At 43.2% G+C, this 18,971-nt stretch overlaps 1 protein-coding gene across 2 annotated transcripts in view; it reads right to left on the bottom strand.

Moving 5' to 3' along the window:
- Positions 1-1,178: 1,178 nt before the first annotated feature.
- ank1a (ankyrin 1, erythrocytic a) overlaps positions 1,179-18,971 on the bottom strand; it is a 36,921-nt gene continuing 19,128 nt past the window's right edge. The window contains exons 25-43 of one of the 2 annotated variants that reach the window (XM_034540828.1): positions 18,817-18,895; positions 17,530-17,645; positions 17,225-17,449; positions 16,979-17,133; positions 16,483-16,694; positions 14,281-14,485; positions 13,951-14,047; positions 13,579-13,807; positions 13,364-13,492; positions 13,113-13,232; positions 12,930-13,014; positions 12,702-12,776; positions 12,267-12,398; positions 11,916-12,077; positions 5,648-6,293; positions 5,053-5,401; positions 2,969-3,052; positions 2,510-2,662; positions 1,179-1,265 (exon numbers count right to left, since the gene is read on the bottom strand). In XM_034540828.1, coding sequence (XP_034396719.1) covers positions 1,194-1,265; positions 2,510-2,662; positions 2,969-3,052; positions 5,053-5,401; positions 5,648-6,293; positions 11,916-12,077; positions 12,267-12,398; positions 12,702-12,776; positions 12,930-13,014; positions 13,113-13,232; positions 13,364-13,492; positions 13,579-13,807; positions 13,951-14,047; positions 14,281-14,485; positions 16,483-16,694; positions 16,979-17,133; positions 17,225-17,449; positions 17,530-17,645; positions 18,817-18,895 — 3,325 coding nt within the window. In that variant the 3' untranslated portion in view covers positions 1,179-1,193. The other variant, XM_034540829.1, reaches the window with a different exon arrangement.

The following is an 18,971-nucleotide window of genomic DNA, read 5'->3' as shown; positions in this document are numbered from 1 at the left end:
GGTCATGTGTCCACGTAGGATGTTTTCGGTGAAGGGGTTGAATCCTGTGGAGAACTCTGCGGAGAGACGGAAACATGCTGATTTAGCCACGACTCATCAGCAATCTACAGAGCAGGTGACATGCAAGCGGCAGTAAGTCAATGCAAATATGATCATTTGCCATCTTTCCCTACAATTAAAGCTCATATATCACCTAAATCCCTCTGATCAGTCTTTGCAACACTAAAACAGCGAGTTAATTCTGCAGAAGCATTCAAGCAAAAATGGTTGGCAAAAGTGGTTTAAAATTCAGGAGTGAGTCGCTTGGAATATCAGGAATCTCAGGAATGTCATGGCCTTTACGTTAGAAAGGGCAGGTCACACATGCACACACGCATACACCCACACACACCGCAGTGGCTCCAGATAGCAATACCCAGGACAACTGGCCTTACAGCTTTGACCTTGAGAGCCGTCACTTTACAATATCTTTTTTAGTTGGTTGTTTTGAGTGCACACTGTGCCAACCCTTTTTCCAGCTAGTCACAACATGCATGAATAAATAAATTGACCTGACTCAATTTAAAGCAACACAATAATGATCGATTTGCATTAAACTAGCGTTGTCCATCAGTATGGCATTATATTTAGTGCACAGAAACAATCTTTTTGTAAGTACATCATTTACATATTGTAGAAAAATTGATATTACGCAAAGATTGATTTAATTTAAGAAAAAAAAATGTATTCGGTGCCCAATGCATTTAGTTGCATGTTTGCAATTATTCACAAATATAACTCCATACATCTGAAGTTAACATGGCAAAGCATTTTGCAGAAGGCGAGCAATTTCTATTGTTCAGATTGTAACACTGGAAGAAATAGATATGTGAAAATAAATTGATTGGTATCACCTCTGCATTAATGCTGACTGAAACTCTGACACACTTAAAACATTATTGTCATTGAATGTAACCCATTTTTGTAAGACTTTTATTGAATTGTTTTACTGAATGACATCATTCTTATAATTTGTTAAACTGAAGTTTCTTTTTTTCTGTGCCAGCATCACATTGCATGTCATTAGTATTGAATTAAAGGTACATTCAGATGCATTTAATCCAGAGACACTGGATTAAATGGTCTAGCCCACAGGTCAGACGAGGCGCTGTGGGTCAGTCCCGTACCTGCAGGGACGCAGCACTCAGTCTGCCTCACTGCTTAACTCTCCGCAGACTGGCACATTTCACTATCTGAGCACCTTTCTTCACATCCACAGTATCGGGCTACATCAGGGGGGAAGGGGTTGGCAGCAGAACAGGTGCGAGGATTGAGAAGAGGTGGGAAAACAGGAGCCGAACAAGAGGTTGAGGGAACATTAGTAAGGGAGAGTGAAATAAAAGGTAGATGGGGATGGAAGAAAAAGATGAGGAATGGAAACAGAAATGGATCAACAGGGGAAGGAAATAGTGCCACGAAGAAAGAAAGGACAGAAAAACAGGGAAAACAACAGATATGAGATGAAATGTGAGAAAAAAAAATAAGTGAAGGAAGAGGAAATGGGGGGAGGGGAGGGGGAGAAAGAAAGTATGCATAAACAGTTACGCAAAGACAGAAAAGATGGATGGCAGTTGAAAAGACAGTTGAAGATAAGAGGGCATCAGAAGCATTGACAGTCTTTGGGATTCAGAGTACACCGAGGTCAAATAATATTTGCAAATATATTTTGGATTTCTTGATATTCAGATGGATGGGATTTGACCACATAAGACAATACACAAACGTAAACCCTAATATTCTGAAATGTCTCAACATATTGAACCTCAACCCTCTGCTACGTCCTGCTGTTACAGTAAACAAAAGGTAAAAGATAGTAAATATTATTTGACCCAGCTCTGAGTCAGAGTCTTGCAGGTTTGAGTGATACAGAACACAGTCTTAGTTGAATGACTATCAACTTTAATGAAGACAGAAAAGACAAGAGTCAGCCCTTCAGATAACTGATGGGGACAGAATGGAAATATAGCCACACACAAGGAGCCACAATCAATTCATTCAGTCAGTAATATGCAAGAAACAAACGATGATAAGTGTAGGTGCGGCTTAGTGATGACTCAAATTACTAGACTCTGAATAGGCCGATGAACTGTGAGCAATAACATCACCAGAGCAAAGTGGACTCATTCGTCCCTCTTACATGCAGAATATTGGAGATCAATGTAACAGAAGGTCGTTAGCAATCAACCAATTAACCAATAAAACGTTGCACTCAGTCTTCACTTGTGACTTAGGACTGACACAATAAAACAGGGCTATTGCTTCTAAGATAATGAGGGCACACTCATCCGGTCGTACTGAAGCTGCTGCAGGTTTAGCTACTCAAGGACTGCAGGGAAAAACCACGATGAGAGGACACGTTCAAGCTCACTGCAGCATAGAGTCTCCTGTTGACTATAAACTAGCTGCTACGTGGACTTTATTCAAACAGGCCCTGATCAGATGGTCAGCTGTCTGCAGATCAGAAGCCCACCTTGCTGCTGTCCCGGCCCAGGATGGCGTAGCTCATGAACTGCTCAGCGTCAACCTCCAGCTCGTTGGCATCCTGCAGGGAACCCTCCAGGCTCACCTCCTGAACACCCTCCTCACCTGAACCCTTCCCTCTGCGCACAACCTTACGCACAATCTATTACGTACACACATGTACAAAGGAGGGTGGGAGAGAGTAATGGATGGAGGCAGAAAGTGGGAATAAGGCAGTGAAAAGACAGAGTTGGTGAAATCTAAAATAATATAAATAAAATATACTTTTTGGGGATATTCAGTGTATCCTTAGCGTAATGTCTTATGTTAATAACTTCAGAATGATTATTAGTGTAGTAATTATTCTGTGTAAAGATGCAAGATCAGTATTACAACACGGTCATAAGTGAAAACAATCACTGTACCCCAGTTTAAGAATAACGTTTAAAAACAGTTTACAGTGGCTGACCTTTTTTGTGACGATGTTTCCATGTTCATCAGTAAACTGTTCCTCGCTTACATGCTCCCCAGGAAGATCTTCAACTTCATCGCCCTGTGGACAGAAAACAAGATAAGATCCCCTAAAGTTAAACAAGTTAAGCAAACTCAAGAGTAAATGATGGCCCTGATGCATGTTCAAAGAGCTGTCACTGCAGTGTAATTACTTGCACGCCATAAACACGTCCACTTATTGGAAAGACAGAGAAGCAGATGAACATGTGTGAGGGGGTTACAGTGTTGTTTGCGGAAGTATATATGAATCCAACAGTTGGGAACTTACGAGTTCCTTAGCGACATTTATAATTACAGGTGATGAAGGCCATGACAATGCTGTTATAGCCCCTAATAATTTGCAACGTGAGCTATTTATAAGCCGGAGAAGTGAGGACAAGGGCCAGTCCAGCCTGTGTAGACCTGAATAAAACTTGTCAACACACGTGCTATTGAGTCTTAAGCCTTATGGACTCATTTTTAATAGAACTGGAGTCCAACTTGTTGAGCCCAAGACAATCTATTTACAACCATATATATCAGCAGGAGAGAAATGTAGCCACATTTGCAGAGCAATTTGAAGGTAAATCTAACTAAATCAAATTATTGTAATATGAATACATTTTAACTGTATTTATTCAAATATGTGTTTGTCATTGTCATACACATTGTCACACAACCATGACAGATCATTTACCAACACAAACCTCTCCACTATCCCTCCAAACATATTGCTTCCTTCACCCTTTAACCAAACAGTATTCTCTCCGTCTCTTTCCTGCCTGTTAACCCCGTCTTCAAATGTCTGCTCGACTGTCCTCCGTCCCTCTGCCTATACCTTCAGGATGACTCTGCGGCGGACCACCCTGGTGGTGACGTTCTCCTCTTCATCAGCCACTCCTTCGACCTCACCGAGTTCGCGATCCAGCTGAACGTGTATGTAGGTGAGCACGGACCGCACGGAGCCGCTCGCTATGTGGAGGACATTCTGACAGCTGATGACCAGGAAAGCCAGCAGCACGAAGCTGAAGAGGAGTTCTGTCACCAGGGCCCACATCACCCCAGCAAATCAACACAGCACCACACGACAATATACTCCCTCGGCCTTCAGTGGTTCCTGTTTCCAATGCAGCGCGCGTCTCTCAGCTGACGGAAAAAAAGGCAACAGCTGCACCCTGCGGCCTTCTGTCACTGGTTCAGTTGCTGTTTGTTTCTTTGTCTTTCAGTTCATGTCCGGCCTCCTTTAGCCGGGGCAGTGGGCCCTTTCCTCAGGTCTCTATTCCTTCTCCTTCTCACTGACAGCTCAAGTCACCCTCTCAATGACATCAATTCCAAGCAAAAGCAACCTTGGGAGGCTTCTATTCCCACCTCTCTCTCTCACCTCTCTCTCTCTTTCTGACCATGTGATCTGTGGACTTTAAATACCAGTCTGACTCTGTGGTAAGACCACTAAGAATCCTGTCCCCTGACTTTCTTCAATGATTTTAAATACAAACTGTTTTCACATTCACACAACCTAGTAGAAACCTTCCATCTCTATGAAGTCACAATCATGCAGCACTGCAACACACCGCAACCGAATGCTATAAGCTAAAGTGTGACTGAGCCAAACTTTGTGAACCACATACAAACAAATCAAGCTCAAAAAGACCCTGAAAGCAACGGTATATTTCTGCTCCCTTACAGTTTTATGGCTGAGATTGTCCTTTCCAGTGCGATGTAGTGGTGTGGTGCCAGAAATTGAATACGTAGAAAGGATTGGGGTGGGGGGTCAAGTAACATGAGCGGGACAGTGAGAATGCTTGCTATATCTGGCCGGACTCTTTGTGCCCATCTTGGGCCCTAGACTCTGTGTGTGTGTGTGTGTGTGTGTGTGTGTGTGTGTGTGTTTGTGTGTGTGAATGTTTGCTGCATGTTTCTAGGATCTAACATGAATAATCACAACAGTTAAAGCCTACGCAACATGTTTCACTTATACAAAGTGTAATATTTGTACAACTGATTCCTGTCATAAAGGACAAAAATTCCTCTTATTTTGCATGGGAGGAGCAACACACTCACCTGGCCCTTCAGACGCACGTCGTCCCAGGCCCTCAGGTCTGGTACCCTGTGCGGGAAGCCCAAACCCTTCTCAAATGGCTGGGTTCCTCTGAAGTGCCCCCGTAAGATCTCTGAGTGCCCCATGTCCCTCACAGGCTGAAGCAGGGCCTCCTGGGACACGCGGGACTGGTCTACATCCACAGCGTTACATACGGATGATATCATGGTGTCCAAGGCCTGCCTGGGTTTAGGCTGACTGCCCACCCAGGCCTGTGTAGGGTCAGTAGCAGGGATCCACCCTGGGCCTGTCTGCTCCTGCAGGTAGGAAAGGAAAGAGCCTCCACCCCCTCCGTTTCCACCTTTACCTGACCTGGAAGAAGAGAACAGATCAAAACGGAGGTGGTACACGTATTGTACATGCTTACTCCAAGGAAAGTAAAACAACTCATCATTCCCCTTAGGGGTCACTTCCATCCTAAGAAACACTACTCCAGTTCACCAGTGACATCCACTGACATGCAATAAAGATTAAGGAGATGTTAGAACAAATCTATTGTTTTGTTGCTGTGATTGCGACTTTGTCACCTGAGGGGAAGAAGACAGAGGTCTGGCTCACCTGTCTCCATTCCGGTCTGCAACACAGCTCAGACCAGGTGACTCACTCAGCCGAGCATACACCCTTTGCTGTCCTGCAACAAGAGAAAGCCCTTCCTCTGAGCCCGTCCCTCCTCCTCCTCTTCCTCTTCCTCCAGCTCCATCTCTACCAGTCGTACTGGCGACTGCTGATACCTCCGAACTTGCACATGACCCCTGACAATTGTTCAGCCCGTTAAGATTGATCCCAGCGATGGTGCCTCCAAGCGAGGCTGGCGTGGCGGTGCTGAGTGAGTCAACGCCCATCTCTGAATCGTCTTCGGGAAGCTCAATGGAGCCAGTCAGCACCCCACCCCCTCCGCTGGCTGCGCTGGCCTGACTAGCCGGCCGACCTAGACTTCCATATGGCAGTCCCAGAAGACCTTCTGAATCGTCAGCATTGCTGCACTCAAGCGAGGAGTCCTCCACAGGTACCAGGGATGGACTGTTGCCTGAGGGCCACACCTGCACATCAGACATCTCCATGAGGGTGTCTTCTTCTGTGGTGGCAATGGGTGCACAGTCCAGACTGGAGACTTCCTGCCAATAAGGCTCAGCGCCCAGCGGGGAGGGCAGGCTGTACTGCATGGAGGCCGGTGAGAGAAGCTCTTCCTGCGCGAGCCCATAACCTGGAGCGAGACAGAGAGAGGCACACTGACACCCGGCCCCCCGCCTCACTCCCCGCCTCACCCCCACAGCACCGGGACCCAGGGAGGGGGTAAGTGCCCCTGCCCAGGAGCTGGGCATCTAGGGGGAGGAGGGGAGTAGAGGAGGCTGAAGGGACAAATGGGGGAAAAGTGGGGAAGGAGAGAGGGGAGGACCAAGACAATAGGAGCTAGAATAAAGGTGCAAGGAGCTTAAGACAAGAGAGCAAGGGCAGCTTTAAGAAGAGGGTTTGTCAAGCTCGATCAGCGCTGACTGTAAGAGCAGCAGCGGCAGCAGCAGCAGACACAGCCGGACGGACTGAGAGACTGACACTTTGGTTTGGACTCAGCAGTGACTGATGCTGCTCTGCTGGCTGCCACCTGCAGGGAGACGGACAGGAATTACTGCCTCTGCCCCCCAACCTGGGGCCGGGACACACACCTGTCCAGCAGGGGGACACACTTTGTCACACATACACATGCCATAAACACACTCTCTCTCTCTCCGTCTAATACCATCACACGCAAACACTCACACTCAGATATGCATGCATTCAATCCCACTCAAAAAACAGGCAGGTTAATATTGTTGTCAGGCTGGATAGCATGCACGCAGGCAATCTCATTCTCTCCTCACACACAAGTGCGCACACACACACACACATCAGCTCATTGCACACAGCTGCTTGCTCTCTCATTGACACATATACTTATTATAATGCAGTCAATATAAGCTATATAAACATATAGTACTGCTGATATTTATGCAAACACATACACAGTAGACTTGGTGTTTCCTTCTGTTGTGAAAGTCACATGGTTGCTGTCTACAACATCGATTTAAATGAGTATTTTTATATAAATGAGTAAAACTGCACAATGTTAATGTGCTGTGGACTCAGGTCACTCCTTCAACTGTCTTGAAAACCCTTTGTAACAATATATTAGTGGAAAGGCAGACCTTGCATGATAGAGCACAATGTCATGGCAGCAGGAATGTTTTTTTAATTGAAATAATTACTTCATATTGCACAAAAAGAAACATTGCAAAGAATGCACTTTTACTGTACATATAATGTGCCTTGTATCCATCTTGATCATACAGAATTATTTACTCTATAAATAAACAACTACAATGGATATTGAGTGAGTGGTTTATGCAAAACCTCCAATGAATGGCAATGTGGGAAAAACAAAGTGTGAATGGCTCTATGACTGTCACTCTACAGCGTGTGTTAGCAGAAAGAACATTCTCCAGAGGATGAAATAGGAGATGTAATGCAGGGCAGGGCATACAGTATGTAGATAAGAGCAAGAAGAGGAGGCGGTTCACCTTCTGCATGAGAGAGAGAGAGAGAGAGACTGTGTCTGTGTGTGTGTGTGTGTGTGTGTGTGTGTGTGTGTGTGTGTGTATCCTGTATAGTGATGAGGAAGCTGTGCAGAGCTGCAGGATGTAACTTGATTCATGGTTGGCAGTGCTGCTGTTGAGTACTGCTGAGAGTGCAGGATATATTTGTGACACCAAGCGGCCAGAAGGACCTCTGGTCCTACTTTCTGCTGTTTCTCTCAGCTGCTGTCGGTTGTCTATATAAAATAGCAATCATAAATATATATATTTGCTTTGTCTTATGAAGTTAAAAGAGTCTGAAGAAGTATTTGATATCCATTGTTGATGAAATATCGTATTGTCCTACCGAGTTAAGAATTGATTATAAGTTTCAACTCCTCATTCCTGAACAACTGAAAATATGGGGTACGGTTCCTTTAGAATTTAGGGTCCCCATTCACAAATGCTTGATTGTTCTTTGACTTCACTTTAAATGCTGCTTTAAATCAGAGTACTATAAGCTGCAGCAAAAACATTTATAGCTTGAATAATAGCATTCAAATCTAATAACAACAAGGTCTTAATTGAACTGAAATCAACTTATTTCTTCAAAAAAGCCTATTCTTTATATAATGAAGAAGACAAAGTCTGTTTTGAAGTAACTAATTGCACACATTTCTCTTGCAAGTAAATGAGGTGCAGGTGTGATTTGTAAATATGGTGGAAGTCTGTGTGTTTATGAAATGTACAATAGCAAGACCTGAACTCACGCTTATTGTTTTATGAGTCAGTTATTTTGTGTCACCACACAAACTACACCATGACAGTTTTTTGTTTGCCATAAATGATATACTAAAAGTATGTATCAGCCCTCTCTCTTTGTGTTAAAGGATAAGGCTATGATGGTAAAAGAAAGAGAAAATAAAAACATAAAAGGAATGTGGAAGTGAAATATGAAGAATGATTGTCTGTACCCCGCTGATTGGAAGAGACACACATACAGAAAAACAAAGCAGCGAAGCTCACATAAAAATACACATAAAGGAAATATACTAATTTTGTCCATACTCTTAAACACTGATACACTGTTCAAATGTATATGGAGGACACAAAACACTTACAATATACAACTTAAAACACACATAAAGACGCTCACGCTAATACACTTATACATACATTAAACAATAAGAGGAATTACAATTAGGGGAGGGACAATATAAAATTGACCCTCGTACAACACTCACAAAGACATTAAAATATATATTTACATTAAATAAGCCATCAGATGGACACAGTCTACATAGAATCAGTGACATACAAAAGAACCACAACATTCATACATGAACAGAGCCGACGCAAGTCACAGTTCACAAAAAAAGGTTTGTGGCCTTTTTTACCCCCTTGGGACAGATCACAGAGGAGGAAGAGACAGACTGTAGGTCCATTCTCAGCATGCACGCCATGCAAGAACGCGTCTGTTGGTTAAGCAGCTTTAAGGGCCGATGCAGCGTTTGAGTCGTCATCTCCAACTAGCCAGTGCTACTCCTGCCCCTCATCCCAGTGTCTCCATGCAAACACAGGGGGAGATGAGCGATGATAGTCAGCCTCATGCAACATGCAGACAGGCAGGAGGGCAGGGAAAGAAGGGATGGGAAAAAGAGAAAAGAAGAGCAGCAAGAGAGGAAGAGGAATATAAAATAGGGTGATGGTCACAGACAGAAACAGCGAGAGAGAGAGAGAGCGAGGGTCACCTCCCCCCTCCCAGTGGGTGCTGAGAACATAGTCTGTGTGAGGGGTATCGGTCACAGAGCGGACACTTAAAAAGGTGGGGTTTTCAAGAGCACAAAAAAAAGAGAAAATGCACGACTAGTCGCAAAAAAAAAATAAAAAAGATAAAAGATAAAGATGTGGGTCAGAGGTCAACATGAAGTTGGCATGAGGTCAGAGTTCGGAGAGGAGTGAGAAGGAGGAAGAGTAGGACGGCTAGGCTGCAGATGACATGTCCAGAGAAACACAGAGAGAGGGACAGATTCACAGGGAATGAAAACAGGGCTCCCAAAAGGACATTCAACATTAGCCCTAAAGAGACTCAAACTACCCCCCATGCAGCCACAGGCAGAGAGAATTTAATTTTCCTCTTACAAATATCTAAAACAAGAAGTTCTATCTATCATTATCTACTGTATTTATATATTTCCTAACCTGGAAATGATCTGAGCCAACCTTGGAAATGTGCTGACCTACAATAGAGGTGCACTAGCACTATGAAGGAACACGCATAAGTAAAACTCTACAGACATTGTTCTGACCAAAAGAGGGGAAGACAGGTAAAGACAGGTAAAGACAGAGAGGGATAGAATGAAGCCTGCAGTATAACTGATTCCTCAACTCTATTCTGCCAACTTGTTCTGTTAAAGACTATTTCAATAATAATGATAATTAGTTTATGGAGGACTGAACCTGACTTAAAGGAGCAGTTCTACATGTTGGGATATACACTAATTTGCTTTTGTTGCAGAGGGTTAGATGAGAAGCAACTCTCATGTTTGTACAGTAAATATGAAGCTACTGCTAGCAGCCATTTAGCTTAGCTTAGCATAAAGACTGGAAACAGCTAGCCTGGCTCCATCCAAAGTTACAACAACCACATACCAGCACCTCTTAAGTACACACATTAACACAGTGGCTACTTGCCAGAAAACCATCTGACACTCCTGGACAGATACAGGCAAGCTGCTTCTGTGTTTCCAGTCTTAATGCTAAGCTAAGCTAACCAGCTGCTTGCAAGAGCAGTAGCTTCATATTTACTTTACAGACATGACAGTGGTATCGATCGTCTTCAGCAAAACAGCAATTTTGCATATTTCCGAAAATGTCGAACTAGATTTATAAATGAATCTGTGAAAAAAAATTAACTAATTGGAATTAATAAATAAATCTAATGCACAAGGAAATTGAAAAATAAATGTATGCATTTTTTCCTTCACTGTCTACCACACTTTATTTTAAAGCTGAGGCCTGATGGTTAGTTTCAATTCAACTGACCATTTTGTTTATTTAATAATTTTATTTACTGCCTAAAAAGTCAGTTCTGGTCCACCACTTGGTCACTGTGCCTTTAGAACGTATTTAATCTGGAAAGAAAACCATAACCCTTTGGAAACCCGTCGCTGTGATCATTGTGAGATTAGCAGAAGACACAATATTCAGGTATTCAAAGTGCCGCCACGTTTTTATGCAGAACGTCAAAGCAGGAACGGCCTTTGGGAGGCAGGTAGCCAGACAGATAGACAGACAAGACAGATATATGGTTATCAGATTCACTGCAGCTGTGATCTGAACATCTCCCTTTTCACCCTTTGGCCCTCATGGTCGTATCTCTATGCATCGTTACATCTCTGAGTATTGCTCCAGTTTTCACAGAGTAGGATCTGTCACCTGTCAGACTGACTCATCGTCTGCACTGGATGCAGAGAGGAGAAGCCAGTCCAGTAAGATGGGGAGCTCACCAGTCCAGAGGTGAAAATGGAGTCAATAAGATGTAGGGTATGCATGTGTGAAGGAAACCATGAGGAAAAGGAGGAAAAGACCGAGGACTGACAATAAGTAAGGAAGTCAGTTAAGCTAGGTTATACTTATAGTATGATCTACGAGGACTGATCATGTATGACGATATGTTGTTTTATAAACAAAATATCGCTCTAAATTTTTAATGCGCGGAAAACTCTTAATATAGTCAAATACTAACTAATCTAATTATTTGACATGAGTACACCAAATAAAAACAATGACAACAATAATAACTAATAAAATAATTCCTTTTAATGATGGGATACTTTACTCATATCTATGTGGAGTGTTTTTCTCAAAGGTTATTCAGTACTGGGAGGCTTGAAAACTCATTTAAATCATACTTTTTTGTATACTTCACTTTACTTCCCATTACATTGAATGAATACACAGAGAAATGAACGTATAACCAAGAGCACTACACAAGTTGTTGCACAGTAGGAGTGTCCTGAGTCCCTCTGCATGTTACCTGGGTATATCCTGCAAAAGTTTGACATTTGTGGCCGCTTTCATACACAACAGCATCACGCCGGAATAAACCATAAAGATATGGGAACAACAGAAATAATTCAGAGGGAAACACACCTCACTTTGCCTGCAGCAGACTTTACGGAGCTAGTAGGAATGTTTATTGTTAAGATGGCTCAGGGTCAAGACAAAAGGGACATGGGAAAGGGGCTGCATTGTGGGAGTTTGGGGAGGGAACTTACCATTGGTCATACCAGGGGAGAGGTTGTCTCTCTCTTGTCGACGGCGGGTGAAATCGCGGGAGCCTTGTCTGGCAGGCTGAGGCGGCTGAGGCGGCTGGCCCTCCAACATGTTGACTATGTCCATACGGTCAATACTTTTCAGAGCTGCGTACAAGCTCTCCACTGCAGAGAAGACGTGTGAAGGAGACACACAAGCAGACAAGAAAAAAGAGAAGGAGGGGATGGGGGTTCCCAAGACAAACAGCAAAACCATTACAACAACAATCTGACTTTAATTGGGTTGCAGAGACGTAAATAAAGACATGAGGGGAGGAGAGAAATCCACAGCAATCTCAGATCTCATATACTTACTCTTGGCCCTCTTGCCCTCGCGGGTGGCCCACAGGTTGAGCAGCGCAGAGCTCTGCTCCAGCAGCGAGTTAGGATTCTCCACACGGATCTTATTGATGTCATCCACGCTGAGCTGAAGCTCACGTGCCAACTCTGTGTAGAAATTGAGAAGGTGAAGATCACGGAACTGAAGGAAATATTCACATAATTTCACCTGTTTCATGCTATTATAGTGGACACAGTCTTGAAATGGCACTCTGCTTCACAGTTGCTCGGTCCCAAAGTGGCAGAACAGCTATGGCTCTTGGCAGGAAAACAGGAAATAATTAGTTTCATTGGCTGGTTGCCATGTTAGACCTTAATCAGCAGAGAGCTAAGCAAGCTTGTCTGACATAAGGTAAACATGGATGGTTTACAACAAATAAAAACAGATTCAGAATACTCTTGTTCACTCACCAGCCCAGCTCAGTCCCAACTGTTCTGCAATCACAGCCATCTTCAGCTCCGTCCTCTCCATGGCACTCATTGATGCTGCACAAACCAGAACAAAACTGATATTTAACATCTGGTCCTGTTACATTTAAGGCTTATCCCTGTATTGTAATGCTTATTGATTCTGTATATGGATCACAAGAAAGTAAGCAAATCCAATGCTTTACAAGTGGGAGAGTGAGAGCCTCATACCCAGAGCAGGTTCATTTAGGGCACTGTATCTTTCTCTTAAAGCCAGCGGGGTCAGAGTTCTTCTGCGGTCTTCACTCCCAACAGTCTGCCAGTGACAAGCAAACAACACTTAAGTCTGCCATATCAGGGTAAATGGCTATAGCTAAATACACTGTATGTGTCTTGGAGCTTCGAGGGCTATACCTTTATACATGGAGGCATGGTGATGTTGAGGTTACAGAGCACATGTTGGCTGTCCTCATATTTGGTGGACTTGCGCAGGAAAGACAGAAATCCAGTGTGGTCTTTACTACTGTCTCTCACCTTAAACACACGGACACAAGGACAGCAATGAAGACACATGCATATGTAGCGTGGAGACAGAGCTGCTGCAGTAACAAGTGTGTGACAAAGAACATACAACTAAAGGAACATCTGTAAGAGTAAAACCATACCTTAACAGAGACAGGAAGTCGGTTATCTCTGAAGGCCTGGAAGCTGAAGCAGCGAGGCTGCTGGGTGGCCTTCCTCACGGGGACCAGGTTCCCTGAACACTCTAGGTGAAGCGGCATTCCCTCCATCACCTGCAAGACAAGACACAGGCATTAGCCTACTCTACAGTAGAATGTTACTACGTCAGTGTGATGCACTGCCCTTGTCTCGAACTGACCTCTATGTCTCTGCTGCGAGCCACTTCTGTGAAATTCTCATGCTGTTCCAGGGTTTTATCCATCTTATCGTCAGTCATGCAGTAGCAGCGCAAGCGGCCCTCACGCAGCTCATTCATCTTTGCAAACACCACAAACTTGGCCATGTAGGGTACAGCTGACAGCTCTCTGTAGAGCAGGTTGGCAAAGGAGACGGCCTCAGCTGTACGAGGACAGTCTGCGAGCCAGAATCTGAGAGGGAAACCATGACATGTACTCACAGTATTGAACATAAATCAGTTGCTTGCTATAATATAATCATGTTACATGGTAACGACTTACAATACCCTTTATAGTATGATGGTGGATATCTACGTGTTGCCAAGTGAGCTTACCGTGCTGAAACATTGGTTGTGAAACTGGCAGAGTCTTTAGCATACACAAGCTTAGTGGTGCCAGTAATGTCTTCCCATTGGGCTGGGGCTGTGCCGCCTGGAAATAATACAAAATGAGAAAGGGTAAACTGGTTAATCTGGCTTGAGGAGAGATCATAAAGAAGTCTCACGGTGATAGAGTTTGTACAATATAAGAACGAATCCGTTTTACATCCAGCTACGGCACTGGCATCTTTCATCCTCGCCATAGAAAATACTGCTCCAGTCGACACAAACGCACACACACACTTACTCAAAACCCACACAACTCCCAGTAGCGGCATGCAGTACCTATGACAGAGCAAAGCAGACGCAGACTGGTAGTGTCGCCCTCCCCAGAGTCTCGGGGGCTGTCTCTCCAGGACGGAGGCAGAGGCATACGCAGGCCGATGGGCCGGTGAAACTTGCGCCGCCGAGGCTCCACAGTGACCACGGGGCTAAAGTTTGCCTGGTTACCCAGCAGCTTTGCAACCAGCTCATCTGGAACTGGCTGAGCCTGAGGTTGACAGTAAATGATGGAGAAAGAGAGAGGGTACATAACACGGACACAGGTGTGATGATATGGTAGAAAAAAAGGATAATTAGACAAATGAGAGAAACATATGAACAGGCAATGGAGATATGAAAAAGATTGCAGGATTGCAGGTAGAATGAGACAATGGAAGATGGATGATGGGGCATTGGATGAGGAAAAAAGGGTAAAAGAAAGGACAACCAAACAGGGAAAAATTAAAAGTGAAGAGAAAGGGAGAGAGAAGTCCATAGTGAATAAAATAGTTAATGGTTTAAATAACACATTTGAAAAGACAATTGCAGCACAACTTGGTAGGACTTAATAACTTTATTGTAAAATATAACAATGTGTGTTAACATGAAGCTTTTACAATCATTATTACAAAAAGAAAAAGGCACTGTGGTTTTTCACAAGGCCATTCATGACATGGTTACTACAGCAACATTTGAGGTAAATAGATATGTTCCTAAAAATATGTTAATAAAAAGTTATATCCATATCCTATTTTACGTACATTCAGTTACATTTACTACTTTCACCTTAGAGGTTACGGGATGTGTGGTAGCATGTTAGTTTACAAGACATATTTAGCTTATCATAAATTCATTCATGCGTCTGAAGAACAGCTGCTGAACCAAAACACGCAGCACAAGGTCCATTCATGTATCTACCTTTCATTTTGGTTAACTGAAACATATTCGGACATTGGAATTACACGTTTCCATCTGATAATCAAGATTCATAAATTGCTGACCTACACATTCATTAAGGATTTACAATTATAATTTTTATTTTGTTAATAGGAGATTAATGCAATCACAGTCTTGAACTAGAATACAATCTATACACTGGAAAACAGATGTGTATATTTAACCTGTCAAAATGAAATCACATGCAAATGGTGCATTGTAATGTCAAATCAGCAATTCTGAGAAAATGGTGCATATTTATATAACAAACATAACCACTGCAAATAATTATGAAGGAAGAAAAGATGTCATTTATTATACTTTTTGTTTCGAGACCTTAATAAATGTTTGCAACATTTGGAAACTGAGATTTGTAGCATTGTGGTCAAAACAAATTCAATGGATTGGATCGTTGTAATCTTTGTATAGTAATCTGCAATTTAACCATATCAAAAAAGACCACTCCCAAATGTTCTGATTTTGATCTTACAGTTAACAGTCCAATGAAACGGTATCATTAGTTCCTTAATTTGATGTTTCATTTTGAAACAGGATGTTCAGGCAGGACAGTAGACGTGAGGGCTAAATCATAAATGGATGCTTATGAAAGCTGGATTGAGCCTGGTTAAGTAAGCTAAAAAGTTTATCTTGTCTTTGGTGTGAATGTTTGATAAAACATCAAGATCTGAAAAGTGTAGTCGTACATACAAAAGGGGGTTAAAAGCTTAAACAAACTTAGAGTGATTAAGGTTAAAAGGTTTGAAGATCAGGTGCTCAACTGTCACCCTTTGTATACAAGACAACACTCCAGTTCATCTAAAAAGAAGATTAGCACATTTTCCAGATGCCCATGATACCAAAACCACTGACAAACAGTCTTTCCTGGTTATTGTGCAAGAATGCAGAAAAATTCCCATTAAGTAGTGTTCGACTTAGTGTACTTAAAGACCAATTGAATTAGGTAATATAGTAAATACAGGCCTTTGCCAGTGATATAAATACATTATTGATAAAGACATAGATAAAACAAACAATAACATATTAGCACTAAATGAGCGGTCCACAGTTGTATAAAGGTGTCATGTGCGTGCACTAAGTGAAATAAAAATGTGAAAAACCTAAATAAACAGACAAAAGAAAAATAAATCAAGAAAACTTGGCACAAGTGCTGATATGATCGGGTCATTCCAAGATCAATCAAAGTACAGAGAACATGCTTTTTTTCAGGCAACACAGGCATTAACGATTCTGTCTTTCTTCTCCTTCCTTCTCCTCATCGTCCCATCTCACCTGCAGCCCCAGGCGGACTCGTTTGGTGACTGCCGTCTCAGGAAACGTGGCCTGGACCAATGGCACCAGTTTACTTGACAGCAAACCCCCTTCTGGTCCAATCAGGTCGCTCTCTTGCTGGACTCGTGATACAACAGCAAAGTAAAGAGGGAAGTCGGTGGAGATGATGCGACGAATTCGCTTCTTCACGAGCTCCTCTTGACTTTCTAATTCTGAGGAGATAAGAGGGGTTTGAACTCTCAGGAAGTGATACCACCCAGTGACGCGTTACTATGAATCCCACTGCTGTTCATGCTAAATGAGGCACTGGTAACCTGATTTGTTCAGGTCCGGACCAATGGGCTATCCCACCTACTTTAGGCCTAACCATAACCAATCGTCTCTGCCTCAACCAGCTACGCAGGGTGGGTCTTGCCAAGAAAAGCAGTTGGATTCATAATTAAGCCTCGGAGAAATGTATGAATGTCTGGCAGAGATAAACCATGTAAACTCTCACCCTCATCCATCCCGTTGAGGATTGTTTCCAACACCTCGTCTCCGTAGCGATTGCGATGCTCTTTCCAGACTGAGCCATTTTCGCTCCTCAGCACCACAAGCTCCCGGTCGCCACGACCCAGAGCAGCAAAGTGGGGGATCTCCACGATCACCGGCCTGTCACACAACACACATGGAATTAAACATGAACAAATTACAAATATGTAATAACAATCTTGACTATTTCCAGTTTCAGTTGCTTCCTCACCCCAGGAACTGCATCCCGGCTGGCCCCAGGGAGATGATTCTGCTGGCCAGCCCCTCTCCCTCCACCAGCGGAGGGGGGCTGGTCAGCTTCTGCGGCTTCACCAGGCGGCAAGTGATGCGGGTGGGAGCCGCACAGGTCCGTGGAGGTATGATGACACGCAAACCGTTATGCCTGCTGCCTCGCATTGAGCCGCCCCGAGCATCTACCATGAAACTGACCAGGAACCTTTAATTCGACAAATGATGTCTTTAGTTGTCGGATCAGATATTAAATCTCGATTCAGTGAAATCAAATGTTTTGCTGACCCTGTGTGAATGGGACTGGCAACTGGGCTGACATTGTCTGACGTCTCAGTCGCTGGGCTGCTGGGGATCAATGAGTCCTCATCGTATTCTTTGGGCAGTGGAAGTGGAGTGTGCTGCTACAACAGACCAAAAGACAAACTGTTCATGACATTCGCAAAATAACTCAGTTTAGCAAAATGTTTATGTATTACTTACACCATCGACTGTTAAATGGAGATGATATCGAGAGGGCTATGGTGACGGCTTATGCTCATGTGCTCATTTTTCAAGTGCTACTTTTCAAGTAGATATGGAGAAGGAACGTTAACCTTCAAAAGACCTTTGAGCACGGATTCTCATTTACATTATCATGTAACAGAAAGGGTGGACCTACAATAACTGCATCATTTTGAAGTTTTAATCAAAACCGTGTCCATGATACACAACCCTTCATCGTGATTTAATCTAATTCATTGAGTATGAAAGTTTGAAAATAGCATTTTGACTAAAAAACGTAACCCTTAACTCGAAGTTTCCTGAGCTTTCAACTGAATCTCACAGACTTCCACGGCAGATGGAGGCTGCTATTTTGCTGAGGAAGACTTTGAGATGCAGTAAACTGAGAAATGACTTTGATAAATGATAGTAAGGGGACCTTGAGCAAAAGGGGCCCTCCACCAATTCATTCAAGTGATATCACTTGACTCATTTCAGCGTGGGCTTCGAGACTACACATTTATAGCAGAAATCATGCATCACAAACTGGTCCAGTTTGAAATATGTAAGCTCATACTCGTTAAGGAAGGCCTGATGAGAGACAGTATGAAGTTGCAATATAGGAAATGAAGGACCCTGGGTTTTCTTTGATATCAGTTGAAGTGCACGCTATATTTAGAATATTTTATGACGTAGAACTGAACTGAATGTGTAACTTATTTACACTATTGTTACAAATTGAATCTGGAGTTCACCAAAGGAAAGAGCTGTCTGACGGCAAGATGAAGCGCTGAACATATTCCAAATATAGCATCTACTTAAACTGATATTATTTCAATGAGCCTTTCTTTTTAGGTGTCTATAATACATTTTGATGCTGCCCATGTCCACAGCAGTACATCGCTCTGCTCTTGTGTCGGTACTCCCGTCAGTTTCTCCACACTGGGGTCAAGCCGACCGCTGCCCAATGTAATACACTGACTACGGATAAAAACCTCTTACGACCCAACTTCAAAACACCCAAACTATCTCTTTAATTGCTGGCGTACCCCTTCAGTATCTTATTCATGCTGCTCTGTAAAGTAACAATACCTGATCCATCTCGTGTTCTTTCAGGATAACGGTCTCCGGAGAGACTCTGGGGATCCTGGGAATGGCTGGCGAGTAATTCCTGTCGTACAAAAAGTGAAAAACACAAGTCAGATGAAGACATTTCTTTACATCTCCTCCCAAGTGCTCATCCCTGG

This window comes from Cyclopterus lumpus, chromosome 9 (genome assembly GCF_009769545.1).
Source record: "Cyclopterus lumpus isolate fCycLum1 chromosome 9, fCycLum1.pri, whole genome shotgun sequence".
NCBI lineage: Eukaryota > Metazoa > Chordata > Actinopteri > Perciformes > Cyclopteridae > Cyclopterus > Cyclopterus lumpus.
This window is presented reverse-complemented; position numbering and strand designations above follow the sequence as displayed.